This window comes from Brienomyrus brachyistius, chromosome 10 (genome assembly GCF_023856365.1).
Source record: "Brienomyrus brachyistius isolate T26 chromosome 10, BBRACH_0.4, whole genome shotgun sequence".
NCBI lineage: Eukaryota > Metazoa > Chordata > Actinopteri > Osteoglossiformes > Mormyridae > Brienomyrus > Brienomyrus brachyistius.
The window spans coordinates 16,796,720-16,819,105 of record NC_064542.1 but is presented as its reverse complement, the minus strand read 5'-3'; the positions used below and the strand labels follow the sequence as shown (position 1 = coordinate 16,819,105).

Genomic DNA, 22,386 nt, shown 5'->3' with positions numbered 1-22,386 from the left:
GAGACCTCAATCTATCAAGATATTCAACACACCCTGCTACATGTGACGTTGCCTCTACCAATGACGTCCCTGCATCCAGCTCGCCGTTCTGCCTGTGTCATCTTCCATGTATGACCTGCTGCCCAACTTCTGGTTGCCAGGCGATTCGGAAGGAGAGTCGGCACCGGCTTGTCATCACCTCCCTGCTCCCCAGTTGTGTCTCAAATCTTATGATTTGGACAATATGACTCGGCACTTAGCCATCTCTCCTATTTGACTCTCCCTGCCGGCCCCTGGAGGTTGGGCTCCCCCTTTGAGTCTGGTCTCTCCCAAGGTTTCTTCCTTCTAGGGAGTTTTTCCTTGCCACTGTCGCCTATGGCTTACTCACTGGGGGCTTTGGGTGGGGATGCTGTAAAGTGCTTTGAGACAATGTAATGTTGTGATAACGCTCTATACAAAAATAAATTTGTTTGTTGTACTAAGTATTGGTCCTTATATTTAATGTCTTTGTTCTTGGTTTAGGCTGCGTCTAGTTTTACAATATGTCCCGTAATTCTTGTTCTTAGTATCTCGTACTGACTCTAATGCAATAATTGTCAATCCTGCTCCTGACTCTCCCCCTGCCAAAATGTTTTCTTTCAACCTGCCACATTCATTATTAGCCTATTAAGAGGGATGGGTGGAACCGGCACATCAAGCACGGGAAGCTCAGGCACATCAGGTATGGGAAGGTCAGGAACAGTGGGGGGCAGAGCATCGTCCACCGGCAGAGGAACCTCTGGGGCACAGCTAGGATGGGCGGCACTGGAACCGGTGGAGGTGCAGGAACTTCGGGCGGAGCAGGAGGCGGAGGCTCCGGGACCACGGGCGGAGCAGAAGGCAGAGGCACACGGACCTCGGGTGGAGGTCGTGACTGGAGCTCCGCTGGGTGGTGCATTAGCCGCCGGGGTTGGAGCTTCGCCGGGTGGTGTGTCAGTTGCCGAGACTGAAGCTCCACTGGGCAGCATGTTAGCCGCCAGGCCTAGCAGGTCAGGAGATTTAGAAACAGGTAGGACAGGCAAAACAGATAGATCACGAACAACAAGGTGGTCAAGAACATTAGGCGGGCCAGGAACCGCAAGAGCTGGAACCTCAGGAACTGGAGTCACAGGAACCACGGGGGACGGCACGTTGTCCGCCGGATCTGGAACCGCTGGTGCAGAGGATGGCACTTCCGGTGCAAGCGTGATCTCACTTCTCGGGGAAGCCTGGTCTGCCCTTAACTGGATCAGCTGCTGTAGTCCTCTGCCATGCCCTCCAACTCGGGGAGGTTGGGGAGAAGGCTGCAAACCTCCTTTGAAGCTGTGCACACCGCTTAGTTGCTTCTGGGGAATTTACAATTTCATCCAAAAGGTCAGAGTACTGAGGGATTTTTGTCAAATGTGACATAATTAAATTCAGTGTTAATCCTTCTACTTCCTTTATTTAATCAGTGAAAAAGCTTCCCGGAACCTCATATATAGCAATTACTGTGGTCAGATCTCTCTTCTATGACAATAATTCTTGTCTTTGCTTTCGCTCCATGTCTCTCCCACTTCCTCATCTGTGAAATGAGCCCCCGCCCCCTGGATGTAAGCTCTCCCCCTTCAGCTCCAGTGCAAACCTCTAGGTAGCGGAAGCCCAGGGTCTTGCTGACCTTATGGCTGCAGGATATCAGGCTGCCAATTTTGTTAGCTAAATGTTTTATGGTACTGTGGCTTTTTTATAAATCAATGCACAGAAACTGATACTTCCTATCGGTCCATCTGCTTAAGACAAGTGGGCTCCCAAGTGACAGCAGTAGGAAAAGCATTTTCTTGGGTTCAGTTTTGATCTGTCCTTTTTGATGGAAAAACTGTCTGTTAAAGCTTGAATGTCAGCATCTGTTTTGCTGTAAACTCAAAGTAATGCAGGGCTTGCTTGCTCACAGTAACTCAATTTGTTTCTGTAATATATATATATATATATATATATATATATATATATATATATATATATATATATATATATATATATATATATATATATATATATATATATATATATATATATATATATATATATATATAAAAGGGGCGGCATGGTGGTGCAGTGGTTAGCACTGTCGCCTCACACCTCTGGGACCCGGGTTCGAGTCTCTGCCTGGGTCACATGTGTGCGGAGTTTGCGTGTTCTCCCCGTGTCGTCGTGGGGTTTCCTCCGGGTACTCCGGTTTCCCCCCACAGTCCAAAACATGCTGAGGCTAATTGGAGTTGCTGAATTGCCCATAGGTGTGCATGTGTGAGTGAATGGTGTGTGAGTGTGCCCTGCGATGGGCTGGCCCCCCATCCTGGGTTGTTCCCTGCCTCGTGCCCATTGATAGGCTCCGGACCCCCCGCGACCCAATAGGATAAGCGGTTTGGAAAATGGATGGATGGATATATATATATATATATATCCATCCATTTTTTTTTCTTTAGCTTGTGAATTGTTCTCTAGTAGTGATTGCACGTTTTATTTATTTATTTTTCATCCATTTTCCAAACCACTTATCCTACTGGGTCATGGGGGGTCCGGAGCCTATCCCGGAAGCAATGGGCACGAGGCAGGGAACCACCCAGGATGGGGGGCCAACCCATCGCTGGGCACACTCACACACCAGTCACTCACGCATGCACACCTACAGGCAACTCCAACTCCAATTAGCCTCAGCATGTTTTTGGACTGTGGGGAGGAAACTGGAGTACCCGGAGGAAACCCCACGACGACATGGGGAGAACATGCTAACTCCGCACACATGTGACCCAGGCGGAGACTCGAACCCAGAGGTGTGAGGCAACAGTGCTAACCACTGCACCACCCTATATATACTGAACAAAAATATAAACGCAACACTCTTGTTTCTGCTCCCATTTTTCATGAGATGGACTTAAAGACCTACAATTCATTCCAGATACACAATATTACCATTTCTCTCAAACATTTCTCACAAATCAGTCTAAATGTGTGATAGTGAGCACTTCTGCTTTGCTGAGATAATCCATCCCACCTCACAGGTGTGCCACATCAAGATGCTGATCTGACATCATGGGTAGTGCACAGGTGTACCTTATACTGCCCACAATAAAAGGCCACCCTGGAATGTGCAGTTTTTTGCTTTATTGGGGGTCTGGGGACTCAGAACCGGTCAGTATCTGGTGTGACCACCATTTGCCTCATGCAATGCAACACATCTTCTTCGCATAGAGTTTATCAGATTGTCATTTGTGGCCTGTGGAATGTTGGTCCACTCCTCTTCAATGGCTGTGCGAAGTTGTTGGATATTAGTGGGAACTGGTACACGCTGTCGTATACGCCGGTCAAGCACATCCCAAACATGCTCAACGGGTGACATGTCCGGTGAGTATGCTGGCCATGCAAGAACTGGGACATTTTCAGCTTCCAAGAACTGTGTACAGATCCTTGCAACATGGGGCCGTGCATTATCTGTCTGAGTGGCTGGTCTCAGACGATCTTGGAGGTGAACCTGCTGGATGTGGAGGTCCTGGGCTGGTGTGGTTACACGTGGTCTGCGGTTGTGAGGCCGGTTGGATGTACTGCCATATTCTCTGAAACGCCTTTGGAGACGGCTTATGGTTGAGAAATGAACATTCAATGCACGAGCAACAGATCTGGTTGACATTCCTGCTGTCAGCATGCCAATTGCACGCTCCCTCAATGCTTGTGGCATCTGTGGCATTTTGCTGTGAGACAAAACTGCACATTCCAGGGTGGCCTTTTATTGTGGGCAGTATAAGGTACACCTGTGCACTACCCATGATGTCAGATCAGCATCTTGATGTGGCACACCTGTGAGGTGGGATGGATTATCTCAGCAAAGCAGAAGTGCTCACTATCACACATTTAGACTGATTTGTGAGAAATGTTTGAGAGAAATGGTAATATTGTGTATCTGGAATGAATTGTAGATCTTTAAGTCCATCTCATGAAAAATGGGAGCAAAAACAAAAGTGTTGCGTTTATATTTTTGTTCAGTGTATATTTGTTTTTTAATTTTGGTCCTACGACATTCATTGGTGGCCATCGGCATGGCTTGCAATAGTTTCCCTTCATTTTCCAGAGTTGTTCTGTGTGATGGCTAACTGCATACAATCACACAAATGGCATGCTCTGTGGAAGGCAGTAATACCTAAAGATTTACCAGTAACTGCATTTCCTCCTTTATTTGCTTGCAAAGATTGAACAGAAGTCTTTATACAGCTGGATGTCAGAAGCACATTTCTGGAGGTTATAAGGAGAATTGAAAGTACTCACAAGCATGAAAAATTCAAATATTCCAAGATTAGTAGAGCATAATAACAGATATCTGCACATTGGGCAAATGTCCTTGAAATGTGCTTTCTAAACCAATTCATCACTCCTGCCTTAGCTCTGTGTGTTCATGCGTGTTGTCCCCTGCCCTACACGTGTCTTTGGGATTCTCTGCTGTTGTCCTACAAATCAAACACACGCAGTCGAAGTAATTGGTGTCCTTGTATTGCCCACAGAGTGTGACTGTTTGCACATATGTTTGCAATAACATTATACAGTTTGTAAAGAAAACATGCAATGCTCACAGGTCTTGAGATGCTTGCTTATCTTGGTAAAAATGCTGAAAATTTATTCGTTTCATAACAAAAATGTCAAAGGAAAATGGGGAAGGAGAGACGATCCACATGCTGCCTTGTCATGAACTGAAGGGGAACAAAATCAAAATCGCTGCGAGGGATCAAACAGGAGACAGGGAGGAACCACGAGGAGAGACTGGAACTAACCTAAATGCAGAGCACAAATGGAAGCAAACACCCAGCACCAACTGCTGCACTGCCAGCCCTGCCGTCTACAACAGCTATGATGATCAAACTGGGGAGCATGGCACGCTATACTGTAGTTTCACCAAGACACTTGGTCATAATAATGTCATAATAAACCTCTAAATGATCTAGCCTTTCTGTAAAATGGAGTTTTACTGAACTGTCACATGTTACTGTTGAACAATTTTTACAAATCAAACATTTCAATATTTTAAAAACCGTGTAATCACTACTAGAGAACAATTCACAAGCCAAAACCAAGAGCGGATACCAATCCAAATGAACACGTCCGTGGCAGGTAACTTGGACACAATAGATCATGGACTGAATATGACAACCATATATGTTTCTAGGCCGTTTTTGGCTGATAAAATTACAGTAGATCTAATTTTCTGCATTTACCCTTTTACTATACAATGCCAGGGTAATGTTAATAAAACCAGTCTGATACAAATACATACCTAAATTGTTGGGAAAAAGGTATGCAAACATAGTGTTCTTTGTTCATTCACTGCAAAATCAAATTGATCTAGAATAAAATGCAGCTTGGCTACCATCAAATGTCATCACCTACACAACCATGCAAAAAACATTTTAAACGGTTGCAGGCAGAATTGGGGAAGTTATTCACAAAAGAAATCGATTAAAGACAGAGGTGGAAAGTTCAGGTCCAGAAAGTACAAATCCAGATGAAGGCTTTATTTCAACCAACCAGTTGAGTACATAGAGTCGCAGTCACAGAGGACTCAACTGGTAGGTCGAAATAAAACCCTGGTCCAGAATTGAACTGTCCTGCTCTGTCTGTAATGGATTACTTTTGTGAGTATCTACCCCAACACTGGATACAGGAAAATAGCTGTTCTTAAATACATGTCATTTTTAAATACATATATCATTTTACAAAATGCAGTTCATACCTAAATTACTTGAAAATGCTTAAACAAATCAACATAACACAAGCACTTTATTTTTAAGTGTATCATATAATTTCTGATATATGGAGGAACTACTAAAGATTATTACATATGAATATGACAGTTGATTGAGCTCGTTAAACTGAATAACTGCATGTCTTCTGTGACTAACTGAGGACTAAAAGCTACATTCCAAGAAGGAGAATTTGTGCTGTGATTTCATTGGCTTATGCCTTGGCTCCATCATTGTCAGTGAGTTTAAAGGGGTCCCCTCCTTCATCCTCTTCATCCAGTTGCAGGCTGCCAGAGGAGAGGCGCATGCATGCCAGAGGGGCAGTGCTAAGCAGCATGCCCAGCGTAGAGCAGTAGTACGGGTATACCGACTCGGAGTCAGAGTCACTAAAGCTTCCTGCCCCCAGCACACAGAGAGAGGCGGGACGCTCTGAGAGAGGACTGGGCCCAAGGGGGAGGTATGTGGGTCTGGCAGGGGACTGACGGCGAGACAGGTGTGCATAATGGCCCAGCGGGCGGAATTCGGAAGCCCGGCAAGTAGCAGTTGGATCCTGGAGCTTTACGTCAGCCTGGCTCCATGCACGCTGTGGCAGGCTAGCCTGGTAGCTAGAGTCATCACTGTAGTGGCCTGTCTCTACGCTGCTGAAGCCCAGGCTACCACCGTAGACACCCCCACCCCTGTCCCCCAGAGCCCCCAGTCGGCTCTGCCTCAGTCGCTGTCGCAGGCGGGGGGACAGGGAGGCAGCTGCGGAGAAAGTGGAGGAGCGGGTAACGTCGTCCAGCAGGGAGAGTCGGGGAGCAGGACAAGTTGTACGAGTCTTTGCTGGTGTGCAGGCCTGGGCAGCTAGAGGGAAAGTCGGCAGGACAGGGTGCAGCCTCAGGTGGGAATCATTTGGGTACAACAGCACCAACTGCTGGGTCCCAGTGAGGGAGTGTGCCCGTGACATTTCCATTGATTTCAGCCTCCGTCCCCCTTGGCTACGCCTCTCTGGCGCCACCTCTCTGTCAGAGGAGGCAGAGCAAGGGTGTCTGAAGGCGACCTGCTCTGGGGCGCAAAGACGTGAGCGCTCCAACTCAGCTGCAATAACAACCTCCATGGCAGACTTGCTGCGAAGATCTCCCAAAATTTGGGGGCCCCCATCCTGAGACCCAAGCTTCAATGCTTGGCTGGAGCAGGGGTAAGTGTGGGCTTGGTCGTACAGCTGCCGGAAACCACATAACACACACATGCTCAGAACCTCATAGCAAAGCCGCTTGTTCTGTGTGTTATTGCCAGCATACAGGATGATGTGCCACCATCGTCACTGTCTCTCAGATCATTCCAGCCATGTTTTGCGGATTTTATCCACAGCTTATTGGTTAAATGAGTGAATAAATATTTATAGAATTCAAAATCTTAAAAGATATTGACCCCGTTAATGCATATAATACAAAAACTGGGAGTTCTTTCACAGCCTGTAATATTATGAAAGAGGCTGTGAACATTCATCAAAATGTTTTGATGAAGCCCTAAATATTTCCTCTGGTTTATTGTATTAAGTTAAATGTGACTTGCATTACAGTTGACATAGGAAGCTACAGAACACTTTTCATAATCCAGAGTTTAGTCAAAATATTTTAAAGGACTTCCAAAATTGTATTTAATTGATTGATTAGTTAGTGTACAGAATGTACAGAACTCTTTATACATAGTTAGGCATGTACTTATATGTTATTCACATAAATGCTGTTAATGTGGTAAATAAACCACATCCAGCACATATCAACTGGGCATTTGTATTTTTTTCCAACAAAAATATCCATAAACACTATTTTTGGGTGCAACAAAGTATGTACTCCCAGTAACTCAGTAGAGTCCATTGTGGAAATTACCTAGTGTTTGTTACTCTATTATATGGACTGTTAGAAATTCTAGCCCACTCTTGATGATGCAGGTCATAGGTATCCAAATCATTATTGTGTTTTCTGTACTGGTGTCTCAGAATATTCATATTTCACCCTATTTTCTCAGTGAAAATATGATACAGCAAATTCACTGTTTCATTCATTCTCTCTAAATAGAGAGAGAGTCTTGACTCACAGTATGTGGCTTTAACATGTGCAACTCCTGGCTATTCAGGTGTATATTCAGCTAGATATTCAGGTGTAAATACCTCTTTGTGACACTGTGTCTTTGACTGAAGTTGTTTGGAGAACATTATTGTGAAATTCTAATAGTATGTGTGAATATTTCTGTCTTCATTTCCCTCTTTCTCCTGATAGTAACAGACAGATGATTGCCAATGCTGGAGTTACCTGTTTGGAGACATCGGTAAGGAGGTCTGGAGATGACCTGCAGTGACGTGTGTCAAACTGAGCTTTATAACACTTCCTGTAAAGCACAGAGAAGTCACACCCTTACCTCTAAAGCTGTGGCATTCAAACTGGGTGACAGGTGGGGGGGGAAATGAGAGTACTGTGTGTGGGACGTGGGGTTTGAGCTGGGGGGCAGATCCATTTCAATTCGCAAGCTTCAGAAATATTTAAAATGACGTGAACACATTAAATGCCTGTAGATGGTAACAAATTAAAAATATGAGAGCGTGTAAAATAAACAGGCACCACACACTGAATACATCAAACTGTTATGCCTAGTAATGTAACAGAAGTTTATGGCGGGAAAATTGCTCAGTTGACGCTGATGCACTTGAAGGAACCATAGAGAAATTATGAGCAGCTAGTGGAGCTAAAGAAAATGTGACAGCAAAGCAACAACTAGAATGAGTAGAAACAGAAAATAAGATAAAGCATATCTAGGATAACAATATTGTGTGTGTCTGTGTATGTGTGTGTGTGTGTGTGTGTGTGTGTGTTGATGTACATATACTCACGTCTCTAGCTGTTCTCACCTTTCAAAAGGAAACTTTGTCTTGTCTTCCTTACTTATGCAGTCCAGGAGCTGCATCTGAGTTCTGCCACTGAATTAGACAACATCATGTAAATAGTATGACTAGTTGAGATATCTGCAGAGGGTAGCATTGATATCAAATACCTAAGGAGGATATTGGCTGGGGGAAATCAAAAGAAAGTTAAATCATCAGCTTAATGTCCAGTGAGTATAACATTCATATGAGCTACTATAAGAGAGCTGCACGCTGAGAATTGCTCTGTTTTTGATATTGTATTAACATCTGTTTGTGAAATTTTTGCTAACTCCCATCATAAATCAGATAACGTTTTTCATTGTGTAGTTCTGTGAAACTTGCCTAGTAGCTAAAATGACTTATAATTAAATTTACAGAGCAAAAACTAGATTCTGATAATATTAAACAAACATACAGTTTGTTTAATGTAGTCATCACAGCTGAGTTGAGATATTGCTCATTAAATGCACATGATGGGTCACAGATAATGATATTGGGGGTCATAGGTCATGGTAATCAAGGGTCAGAGGTCACTCTACCTATATCTGAAGCTGGAGCCCTTGCTGGACAAGATGGAGCGGTGCGTGGCCTGCGGTTCCTCCGCCAGGCGGAAAAAGGCGTGGTACTCCACGCATATCCTCCAGAAGGCCTTGCAGACATCACGACTTGCCATGGTGAACTCCACCGTGTCTCTGCTGGATGGCTGGCCACACATGGGCACCCAAACGCATGCAGCCAGCGAGCCACTTACTGACACCTTATACCAAACTTGGCACTACATATCAACTGCATATCCTACTTAATACCATTCGCATATTTAATAACTAGTGATGGACAAAATGAGGCTTCATGAACTATTTTCTGAGTTTTCTGATTCCACTAGATGGTGCTCGCTGTTCAAAAAAGTGCACAAAGCAAAACAAGAGCACCATCTAGTCGGATCAAAAAAATACAGCAAACGGTTAATGAGGCATCGTTTTACAAACGAGAGATTAATTTTGTCCATCACTGTTAACAACAAACCCATTAAGTATTACATATCTGGCTGGATATCAGCTGAATATAAATGAAAGACAGTAAAAAAAACACACACACACATATACTTACAACAAACTTTCCATGAAGTTTTATCAAAAAATGCTTCCGCTTAAAGCTCAGCTTGCGTATTTTTGCCCAGCTGAAGGTGTTGATCTTTGTGTTACCCTGAAATACCAGAATAAATTGCAACCAATGACCCTTTAATTGAATGAATACAATCCATTTCTCCAGCTCATCATTTGATTCCAGTTAAGACAGGTTCTGCAGACTGGGGCACTTGGCTGCCAGTCCAAATTACTTGTCCCATACCATGCAGTTCTACTCAACTGCCCCAACTCCAGGCTGTCCTGCATGTTTGCCTCTAAACTAGGCCCCTATAACTGATTGCTCCAATCCTAGGTTCACTTCCCTGCACCTACCAGCTCCAGGGGAGACTGTTTGGTCTGTACTGGCTATTGATTAATGCTTGTTTAATTCCTGAAAGGTCACATGAAAGCCAGTTGGCATAATAAGGAACATAACAGACATGAGAATACAATTGTGTAGAATGTAGCAAGTCCATCATAGTCCAAAGGATTAAAACAGGAAGTGCTCTGTGCTATATGTTCTTAAATATTGTAGCACTAGGGAGTAGCATGGCAGTTTGGACTGTTGGCAACTTTGTAAATAGTTCTCCATAGTCACTATATCATTGTGTTTTATTGCAATAGCACGCGTAGTGTTATATGTTAATCATTGTATATAACGTTTGCATGTGTGCGCATGCCCTCCATGCAGTGTAAGTTAAGAGTAAGTGGGGCGACAGGCATTGTGGGCCGTGTGAGTGTGTTGTCAGTATGACTGGTACGGGTGCAATAAAATCCACCTTGTGGTTAAAATCCGAAACTGTCCCAGTGCAATTGTTCAGCGCAAGATGGTTTACCTTTACAATACGTTATTGAAGCGAAATTATATCTGAAGTATGTATTTTAAAAACTGTAAGAACGTGACCCCCTGCGAGGGACTGTCCCTTGCCTTGTGCCCTGTGCTGATGGATGGAAGACAGGATGGATGGATGGATTGTGACCTTTTGGTGTTCGTATGAAAGCGCTACCGTACGTGCTGTTCATATCACCTTGGACAATAATGTCATATAGAACCAGAGCGTCTGGTGGATTATGAGTAATGCTTAAATGAAGATTATGTCTGTCTGGGGGTGCTTGCTTCAGAGGCCTACCCGGAAGACCAGAACACCCATGTGAGTGACGGCCAGGCTTAGTCTCAGTCCCTCCTCATCATGGGCGGCGTGGGGCCGGATGCCGTACATGTCCAGTTTGCGTACCACCTCCAGCAGCTGCACGTCTGACTCCTCCGGCGTTCGGCCCCTGGCACACAGCCATGGTTAATGCTGCCTGCTGCTGTCCAGTCCTCCTGTTACAGCCTCTCCATATACAGCACTATGTGAAAGACTCTGACAGTCAAAGATGTTCCAATAATCTTCATTTTAGAGTAAAATTCTAAGGTGTAAAAATGATTTTATGTCTGTCGCAGTGTGTTAGCTTAGCCATTTCAAAACTTCTTCTCAAGTCACTTCAGCAATTGCAGTTACCATCCAATATAACCATACAGGGCCATGTTTAGGCATAGGATGGCGCCACCCCCAGGGGGTGCCAGGAAGTAGCTATTTTTAAATGAATTTGGTGCACCAGGCAAGATCCATTTTTCTTTTTCCTTTAATTCTGATCAAAGTTACATTCAATGCCCTCGTTCTGTTTTCAAATAACTAAATGCTGCAGATTATACACAGATCGCCCTGGTAAGTGGAACCTTGCACACAGACCATGAAAAACCAAATATGAAATTTTTTAATCAGTGCCGTAATAATGGGAGATATCAATTATACCCAAAATATTCTAATTCATGAAAACATTGTTTAGCATGAAATGTTTACTCTCTGCCTCAATAAACACAAGCAATCAGTATATGTTTGGCCTTTCATTAGGCTGTAAGTGAATATTTATAATGAAGTTCACAGTTCACAGGAAAGTCACTGCAGCATCTGCAGAGAGAAGCTTCTGTTAACCTAAGCTCATCATAACATACCTGATATTGTCCGTGTCACAAGACTTAATGAACATAAGAGCATAAGAAATTCACAAAAGAGAGGAGGCCATTCGGCCCATCAAGCTCGTTTGGGGAGAACTTAACTAATAGCTCAGAGTTGTTAAAATCTTATCTAGCTCTGATTTAAAGGAACCCAGGGTTTTAGCTTACACTACACTAGCAGGAAGACTATTTCATACTCTAACTACACGCTGTGTAAAGAAGTGCTTCCTCAAATTTGTTTTAAAATGTTCTCCCACTAATTTCTACTTATGGCCACGAGTTCTGGTATTTAAACTAATATTGAAATAGCCATTTGGCTGAACAGCATTCTGACCTATTAGAATCTTATATACCTGGATCATGTCCCCCCTCCTTTGCTCGAGGCTAAACAGATTCAGCTCAGCTAACCTCTCCTCATAAGACATTCTTCTAAGACTAAAAATCATTCTCGTAGCCCTACATTGCATCCTTTCCATGTCCTTCTTAAGGTATGGTGACCAAACCTGCACACAATATTCTAGGTGGGGTCTTACCAATTAATTATATAATCGTAGCATCACCTCCCTTAACAAACTCCACACATCTAGAGATGTAACCCAACATCCTATTGGCCTTTTTAATTGCTTCCTCACACTGGTGAGAGTGGGACATGGAAGCATCAATATACACACTGAGATCATTATCGTAATCAGCTACCTTTATTTCAGTGAAACCCATAAAATATCTGTACTTTATATTTCTGCTCCCTGCATGGATTACCTTACATTTATCTATGTTAAATTTCATCTGCCAGGTATCAGCCCAGTCACTGGCCATTATGAGCATAAACAGAGAGGTATCTCTCACAGGGATTTATGGTGGCACTACTGACAAGTTAGCAGCAAAAAAAGCAAAGCACGCCCACTTTTATTTATTTTACATTATGGCTGGTGCAAAGCTCTCCCTTGTGGCAAAATGGAATATTGGTTGGAATCAGTCTCGTAAAAGTCATGGGGACATATTAAGTATTATTAGCATTTTGGCAATTTTGTTCACTGTTCTTGTTTGAGTTCCATCTAATCAAATTTAATTTAATTCATTTTATTTAATATTGCATTTTGGATTGATTTTTATATTTATGTTACTGTCACCATCTGCATGCAAACAATATTGATATTTGTTTTATTGTTTTATGTACCTTTTGATATTTAAGTATATTAACAAGAAGCTGACTTGAATGAAAAAAAAATGTAATGTTGGCTACGTCGTGTTGAATTTGCACACTGTAACTGAAGCATTATGATAAGTGAGCCTTGTTTTGTGCATATATGTGTATATGGACAAAAGCACTGGGATACCTGGTCATTACACCTACAGAACCTTACTGACATCCCATTGTAAATCCATCGGCATCAATATGGATTTGGTCCCCCCTTTACATCTAAACCAGCTGCCACTCTTCTTGGAAGGCTTTCCACAAGAAAGTTGAGTTTCTCTACACCAAACTCACCCAGCAATGTCTTTATGAACCTTGCTTTGTGCACTGGGGCACAGTCATGCTGGAACAGAAAATGGTTTTCCCCTGACAGTTCCCACAAAGCTGGAAGCAAAGAATTCCGCAAAATACACTATATAAGTATTGGGACACCTGCCTTTACACAGACATGAACTTTAATGACATCCCACTCTTAATACATAGGCTTCAATATGGACTTGGCCTACCCTTTGCAGCTATAACAGTTTCAGTTCTTCTGGGAAGGCTCCACAAGGTTTAGGAGTGTGTTTATGGGAACACCTAACACGTCTGGGGTCCAGTGGCGGCGTGCTTTACACCACTGCATCTGACGTTTTGCATTGCACTTAGTGATGTAAGGCTTGGATGCAGCTGCTCAGCCAAGGAAACCCATTCCATGAAGTTCTCTACGCACTGTTCTTCAGCTAATCTGAAGACCATACGAAGTTTGGAGGTTTGTGGCTATTGACACTGCAGACAGTTGGCGACATTCACTGTGTGAATCAGCATGCATTGTCGCCGCTCTGTGGTTTTATGTGGCCTACCACTTCGTGGCCAAGTTGCTGTTGTTCCCAATTGCTTCTACTTTGTTATAATACCACTCACAGTTGACCATGGAATATTTAGTAATGAGGAAATTTCACAAATGGACATTTTGCAAATGGTGGCATCCTATCACTGTACCACCCTTGAATTCACTGAGCTCCGGAGAGAGACCCATTCTTTTGAAAATGTTTATAGAAGCAGTCTGCATGCCTAGTGCTTTATACACCTGTGGCTATGGAAGTGATTGGAACTCAATGATTTAGAGGGATGTCCCAATACCTTTGGCAATATAGTGTATCTTGGTATGTTGAAGCATTAAGAGTTCCATTCACCGGAACTAAAGGGCCTAGCCCAAGTCCTGAAGAACAACCCCATACCATTATCTGGAATTACAGCCAATAGATTCAAATATATATAAACTTAACCTCAATTACAACTGGAAACAGGAAAAACAGGTAAAAACAGGTACAACTGATGTAAATAAGCATATCCTGTACAAAAATGATCTATGACAGCAGGTACCTGTGTCTCTTGTGGAAATTTATGATCTTGTGGTCCAGATACTCCTGGTTGGGGACATACTGCTTGCTCTCCAAATGTTGCACATCGAGCTCCTCATCATAGTCACCCAGCTCCGCTGTGGAAGTGAGCCAGGCTCATAAGGGTGTGAATTGTGGGACTTTTGCATCACTGTCATAAACAAAATGCGTGGCGACTCTGCGGGCAGCTTGCTTGCCTGACACCTTTAGGGTTTGAATTTGTTCTTTCCATGATGTGTGCGCCTGATAAAGCTAGTCTAATTTCTTCTTATAGTCCCAAGACCTGGAATCAGGCTAATTGATGTCTCTAGATGATGTATGTTTCTATATGTGTATCCTCTGTCAGGGTCAGCCTTGGTTGTTCCACCCTGTGTCCCTTCCCTGTTTGGCAAGCAGGCATTGCTGGTCATCCCATCCCTAATGTTGTCAGTCTTTGTGTTGTCCCCCTGCTTCCTGTCGGCCACATGGCTCAACGCATTGAGTAAGTGCCTGTTTATTATCCCCTGTTCTATGTTTGAATCCCAGCTCCTCTTTTTTTGTCGATTTTGTTCTCTTGTGTTTCAGTTGTATCAGTTTTCTAGTCCCTGTGTTTTCATTTGTATTTGGTTTTGGTTTTTGCTCTTGATTGTGTTTTTTTACCTGTCAGTTTTCCCCATTGTTAGATTCTGTTTTTAGTTTCAGTTTCTTGTTTTAGTTTATTAGCTTCACCAGTTGCCCTTGTGTGTTTTCCTGATTGTTCGTTGTCCTGCACCCTCCCCGATTGGTTAATTGTCTGCTTCACTCCTGCTTGTCATTACCCTGTTCAGTTTTTGTATTTAAGTTCCTGTCTGAATTTTAGTCCTGAGTGGTTCATTGTTTGTGATTATTTGTGATAGCTGCATGTTCTGCTAATTGCGATAGTTAATGTTTGGTGTTCAACGTATATATTGCTCACCTGCCCCGTTTTGTAATCAGTCTTGTTTATCCCCATTTACTTTTGACTCCTCGTGGTCCTTTGATTTTGTTGCTGTTTTCTTGTGTTTTTAGTTCAGTTATTAAACCCAGTTTGTCCTTTGAGCCGCAAGTGGGTCGTCCACATTTCTGTTCCCACCTGCACTATCCCTCGCTCTGGCACCAAACCTGCCCGGATTCATGAGACCTTCTGACAGACGGGCATCCAATTCAGACTATACCTGAACCTCAATGCCATGCTGCATGGTTCAGGCTGCAGGCCTCGAGTACAGTTCTAGCCAGGATACCCAGTGGATGGAACTCCTAAATAGCCCATGCACACCTTTAATGTTAAAACAGTGTGTCTCATTCCTGTTCTGTGGGACCCCCAGACAGGCCACATTTTTGCTTCCAACCAGTTCCCAGCAAATCACAAACACCAAATGGTACAGATGTGAATGAGGCCTAGCAGAGAGCACAAATGTGGACTGTCTGGGGTTCCCAGGACCAGATTGAGAAACACTGCATTAAAGGTATATACATACTCACTAAACTTCAATGGCATGCCTTTGGAATAGTTGTGAGCACAATCATACACTTTTAGCTGCAAAGATGACTGACACGACTTACACTGGAGTATGTGTGACACCAACAAGGCAGCGCTGTTATCGTTACATGTGAGACTTCCATTGGACAGATCCTGCTTGATCTGTAGTGTAAACAAATATCTGCATGGAATCAAAGGACAGGGCACATCAGTGGTCAGCAACAACCCTTATACCTCTACAGATAGGCAAATACACAATGCCATCACCTGGTCAAACTTTTATGCAGCTGGCCAGGGTCGGGTGGGAAGAACTTCACAATGAAGCGTAAAGGCTGATCACCGACATCTAAGAGATGGATAAAGAAATATGTTCATTTCTATCCCAGAAGAGTGTATGGAGGCTACTTAATGTGAAGAATGACAGCTTACTTTAGCTTTGAATTCTTTGGACTACTAGCATGAGACCACAAATTCTTAAACAGAATGTCAAAAAATTAAAGAGGGGTGAATATGGGGTTGATGTGTGATGCCCAATGGTTTCAATGCTTTAAGTATAAAACCCAAGTTTGAATGGCTGTGTTGGAGTTGTCTTTAAACTTCGTTTGTCATTACGATCCTTTTTCCTAACTTACATCATATACAAATATTGGTCATAGCTTCATAAATAGATCTATATCTCTAATCATGAACCTACATTGGCATCTACGATATCTACTGACTTTATAAACAGCAAAACTGACGACATGTTTCAGCAAATTAGATATAAATGATAATAACATCCCAAACCATTAGATTCAGTCCATGTTGTAAGACTTACTTTTAAGTTGCTTTACCAGAGTTTTGAGTGGCTCCAACCACACCTGAAATATAAACAATGTCAGACTAATTAAACTAAACATCATTGATCACAAAAGGAATTAAAGGCAATGAACATATTTGTGTACAAACTGAGCAGTAGAAGAATCTGAATACAGATGTTGACTTTGCATGATATTTACTTTTTTTTCTAAATTTATCACTCATACACGCCTTCTTAGGTCTGGAACCATTAACCCTAAAGCACAAATGGGGCTATACGTGGAGTTGTGTGCCCGTGGTGATTAGAAGGTTCTATCCATCCATCCATCCATTTTCTTCTGCTCGTCCCTGTCACAGGAACCGCAATCTAAGCAGAGATACCCAGACTTCCTTCTCCCCACCCAGCTGTTCCTGTTCTTCTGGAAGGAAACCAAGGTGTTACCAGGCCAGCTGAGAGACGGAGTCTCCCCAGCATGTCCTGGATCTGCCTTGGGTCTCCTCGTGAGTAGAAATGCCCAAAACACCTCCCCAGAAATGTGTCCAGGAGGCATCCTAGCCAAATGTTTGAACCCTCTCAGCTGGTTTCTTTCGACAGGGAGGAGCAGCGGATCTGCTTTGAACCCCTCTCTAATGTATGTGCTCCTGCTCCTCCTCCTTCATATCTCTAAGACTGAACTCAGACACCCGGCTACACCAAGAAATTCTGTTGATAAAAATATTGAACAGAGGGGGAGCCTTTCGGCATCCTACTCAAAGTCTCTAAGAAGGCCAGATATTCTGAACTAATGTTTGGTGCCTACCCGTTGACACAAACTCAAAGGGAGGTGAACCTCTCATCCACCCAGATGATATCAAATGCACTGATGCCATGAGTATATCTACACTTGTCCGACCAGGGCAACGCCAAAGTGGAATAGAGTTCAGCCCCTCTCTCAAAGTTTGGTTCCAGAGCCCCTGTCGTTTGTTGAGGTTAGCCTGGCTATTTCTTGACAGTATTGCTTTATGCACACTAGCTGTGGCTCCTTTTCCAAAGCAAGGGTTATATTCAGTTTCAGTAACAGTTTCAGTCCACTGAGGCCGATGCCTTTGTCTGCACCTGACCCCAATGCGCCCCCCTACAGGTGTTGGGCCCACAGGAGGGAAGACCCATGTAACACTTTTAGGTTTTGTCTGGCCAGGCGCCATGGGCACTCTCCTGCGAGCACCCCCCCCCACCCCCCCCCCCCCAGGTCTGGCTCTAGGGTGGGCCCCTGTCTCCCTAATCCAGGGACGGTTACATGGTCCTCAGGCTTTTCCGTCATTGTGCAATTCAAAAGACCCCAGTGTCTTCACTGCTCTTCTAGGACCAGTTTGCCCTGGGAGACCCTACAAGGGATTATTGCCCCAAGCAACTTACCTCCTAAAATCACAAACTGGAAAAGCTGCTGGTTTGTATCCCATGGTGAACAGAGTGATGTTGTCATTGGGCCTTTAAGAAAGGCATCTAACCTCAACTGCTTCACAGGCAGTGGAGACTGGCCAGCCCTGCACTCTGACCCTGAATACTTTCATCCCTATATATGTCTGTACGTCTTATGGAGACAAGACAGAATATGAGAAAACTACCCAATTGAATTAACCAAATGAATGAAACTGTCACTGTCCTGCTATCCAGTTGCTAAGCTCATATCTCACTATGATATCTCATGCCACACCCAATGCTCATGTCACTCACATAACTGCCGCTGTGGTGACGAAACTCCAATCCAAAATACTCCTTTTCGAGCAGTTTTAGGTGGCCACAAACTTGGTTGTGGAAGTCGATTCCCAGAAGCCTTTGCTGCAGTATAACATAAAATAGAAATGATTAGTGTTACCATCTGCAGATGCTCTCTCAGACAGCTCTCTCCTGATGAAGAAGAGAATAAACAGATATCAGCCATTAATAAGGATGTTTTGTAATTCCACTGGAATCCTGGAATATAGATAAACTGATCTGTTTGTCTGTTGTGATTTTGCACACTCTCTGCACATCGTTTTCTGCTGCAGGATGAGCGAGGATCATCTTGAAGATCAGAGCATTTTCAGTGCTCGGGGGCTCCCTAGATCATTGACAATGCTGTGTACTAGTAATTATAGTGGTGGGGGAGAAAGGGGCTGCTAAAAGTCTGAGCTCTCTTCTGACAGCAAAAACATGAGTCCATCAGCCCACAGTCTACAAAATCAACTGACAAGAAGCTCCACCCACCCATGGAAGATGCTGCAGGAGTCCTGCAACCCTGTGTTTAGGAGTCCCAGAGACAGAACCGTGGTACCATTATCTTGCCACCACCAAGTCCAAATTAGATGGGTGATGAGGGAAGTGGCCTCACAACCCATTATCATCCAGAGGGCTCATCCATGTGCTTCCCTTAGCTAACGCTAAGCTAATCAACACTTAGCTGATAATTCTGCACTCAAGCAGGACAGATAATGTTACATCGGAAGGTGGTCACACTGAGCTGAAGTGCAGGGCCCCAGACATTAAACCTTTACTTTGCACTGATGTTATATTCTATCCTGCAGTGACTGTGTCTAACAGTGCTGCTAATGTCGTATAGTTCAATGAAGTAGCTGCTGTACTGTAACACTAATGTAATGTAACCAAAATTAATCTGAAAAACCACGAGCCGATTGTGGGCCGTGACATCACCTGCAGCATCTGCTTTCAGCGAATCTGGCCTTGATCTGCTTGATCTGCTCATTAGGAAGTATTTATATCAATACCTGAGACAATCCTTACCATACAGAGAATGACGTCACATACCAATTTTGTATCAAAACAATACATATACTATGTCTGAACATGACAGTATCATGACATTAACCAGGCCACATCATAAAATGGTACCAATCAGACTCTGCAGATCACACTTTCAGCATTAGGAAAAGGGATAGCACTAACCCTAATATCAAGATATAGTGGTTTGGCCAGCAAGGATGTCCATTTCTCAGGCTCTCCATCCACATCACTACTTCCCTCTCTCCCTCCCCCATCTGCATGAGGTGCACTATTCAGTCTCTGTCTGCACAATGAAGATGGAGAAAGAGCCCCCCGGCCCTTGTGCACAATACCCCCTGTGTGGAGTTCATAATAGGTTCCATAATGTCACTGCTTAGTAAGAAAAACACAGTCCAGGTCACCCCATCTCCCGAAATTCTGTTACAGTACCTGATGCAAAGACCCATCACCTCTGGACGGGAGAACATAAGAGATTTACAAACGAGGGGAGGCCATTCGGCCCATCAAGCTCGTTTGGGGAGAACTTAACTAATAGCTCAGAGTTGTTAAAATCTTATCTAGCTCTGATTTAAAGGAACCCAGGGGTTTAGCTTACACTACACTAGCAGGAAGACTATTCCATACTCTAACTACACACTGTGTAAAGAATGTTTTGCCGCTAATTTCCACTTATGGCCACGAGTTCTAATATTTAAACTAATATTGAAATAGTCATTTGGCTGAACAGCATTCCAACCTGTTAGAATCTTATATACCTGGATCATGTCCCCCCTTAGTCTCCTTTGCTGGAGGCTAAACAGATTCAGCTGAGCTAACCTCTCCTCATAAGACATTCCTCTAAGACCAGGAATCATTCTCGTAGCCCTACATTACACCCTTTCCAAGGCAGCGATGTCCTTATTAAGGTATGGTACAGTAAATTGCTGTTTATTTATCACTCAAAAATGCTCAATGTACCTATATACCAGTTTGTCTATTGTAACTATCTGGTAGAGTAATGAATATAAGCAAAGAAAATGAGCAGTTTTGTTGAAAGCCTTTGAGAAATTTACGGATTGCTGACTTACAACCAAGTGATGCATACATTCATACATACATACATATATTTACACCTAATATTAACAAATGAGAACATTTGTAGCGCTATGATTTTTCTTTGGAAGTTGTCAGAAAGTCTATATTTCACACTAAATAGCAAATGAAGCATTATCGTTTTGCACCAATCACAAATCATGCAAAAACATATAGAAATAAATAAATAAATAAATACATAAATAAATACATACATACATATATACATACATACATACATAAGCAAAACAGTTAAATAAAGGCCATCGTGCTTACTTCGACCTCAAATATCTGTTCGCTGTCATCCAGGAATATTACTCTCAGCCTCATCTTGCGACTTTTCAGCCCAAACCTTCCTTGGTTTCCATCCATCTTCACTCACGGTCTCGACCCCTGCGGCAGCGGGGCAAAACCGCAGATTAACCCAGTCGGAGAAGTCATCAAGATTTTTCTTTGCAGTATATTAACTCGGAGGAAAGCGAGAACCGTACTGGGTGGAGGGATGAGAGCGAGGGCGTTGTAATTTGTGCTCACCCACCGTACAATTTACTTACACGAAAGAGACAAAACCGGCTAAACATGTCATCTTGTTCAAGACGATGAGCACAGATATATAAAGACGTACAGATAACTGCATGCGTGTATGACTGTCAGCATGTATACACATATATAGATATACAATTACACTTTTAGTTTTGTCACCAAATTAAGAAACGCACGTTTAATTATTTTAGAAAATTTGCAGATTTCCTTTTCTTATTTCCACCGGAAATAAAACAGAATGTTTCGGACCAAAAATTCTTGAATGTTTTACAATTTCTAGAAAAGCTTTTAAAACGTATTTTATAAAACAGCGTCTCAAGCATCCACACGCAAAAATTGCCCTGGAAACTATTACAGCCTACTGTACTTTAAACGTTGGACAGGCATTTTGACTGACTTATCTTTTATATTATACATAAATTTAACTGTATCGCTATTCACCGTGGAACATCCCAGAGAACACCGTGTTATTGTTTCAACGTTGAATTATAGTTAGATGCGTTGAATTGTGGTCAGTGTTAAATTATCAACGTTGAAACGGAATTGAATCTTGGTCAGATTTTCAATATTGAAAAATTGATGGTGGCAAAACCTTGATTCAATGTTGATGTAAAGTAAAAGATTGAAGATCACCGTTGTTTCAACCTTTTTTCTGATATGGAATCTATGTCATTTCAACATATGTGTGCTATCTGGGATTGCAGATACAACTCTCAGGAACCTTGAAAGAGCATCATTTGGTATTTAAAAGTAGCTTCATTATTTTAATTATTTACATAATTGTTGAAATGCTTTACGCTATCAGAGTTATTCCTGTCCTGGGTTTTTCCACTTCCTTGTGCTCATTCTCCCCATACCCCGCGATCGTGCATGGGAGAAGAAAAATGGATAGATGAAAGGATGGATTTTAGTTTTTTTTTTTTTGGAAAACCATTCTTATATACTTAGTTACGGTCAGTTGAAATCGAATGGTACAGTACTTGTGTTAAAGTGTTAACAAATTGTAGTGTCGGAGATTTGCCTCTCGCTTGAAGAGCTAATTTAGATTTGCCCGGTGCATTCTGAGTGATTTTCGTAGTTAGCCCCTGTGCAGTGTCGCTGTTTATGACTGTTCCGTGTGTCGCATGTTCCCCACGTGTAGTGCTAATGTTTGTGAATGCTAGCATGGTGAGTAAGGTACCCACCGTGACGTGTTGCTGAGGCTAATTGGAGTTACCAAATTGCCTATAGGTGTAAGTGTATGGTGTGTGAGTGTGCCCTGTGATGGGTTGGTGCCCCATCCTGGATTGTTCTATGCGTAGCGCCCATAGGCTCTGCACCTCCATGACTTGAAACAGGATAAGCGGTTCCAGAAAATGGACTTGATTGTTGAACTTGA

The 22,386-nt window shown here is 43.0% G+C and overlaps 2 protein-coding genes across 2 annotated transcripts; both read right to left on the bottom strand.

Moving 5' to 3' along the window:
* Positions 1–5,055: 5,055 nt before the first annotated feature.
* Positions 5,056–6,984, bottom strand: LOC125750188 (FERM domain-containing protein 7-like). The gene has a single exon (XM_049027613.1). It carries the CDS (start codon positions 6,982–6,984, stop codon positions 5,971–5,973), a length of 1,014 nt encoding a protein of 337 aa, XP_048883570.1. The 3' UTR covers positions 5,056–5,970.
* A 2,209-nt stretch (positions 6,985–9,193) lies between these two features.
* On the bottom strand, positions 9,194–20,915 carry LOC125750699 (FERM domain-containing protein 7-like). The gene is made up of 9 exons (XM_049028902.1): positions 20,742–20,915; positions 18,348–18,452; positions 16,653–16,695; positions 16,103–16,181; positions 15,919–16,016; positions 14,342–14,456; positions 10,913–11,060; positions 9,766–9,861; positions 9,194–9,361 (listed from the first exon to the last, which is right to left on the bottom strand). Exons 1-9 carry the CDS (start codon positions 20,835–20,837, stop codon positions 9,194–9,196), a joined length of 948 nt encoding a protein of 315 aa, XP_048884859.1. The 5' UTR covers positions 20,838–20,915.
* Between the last annotated feature and the right edge of the window lie 1,471 nt (positions 20,916–22,386).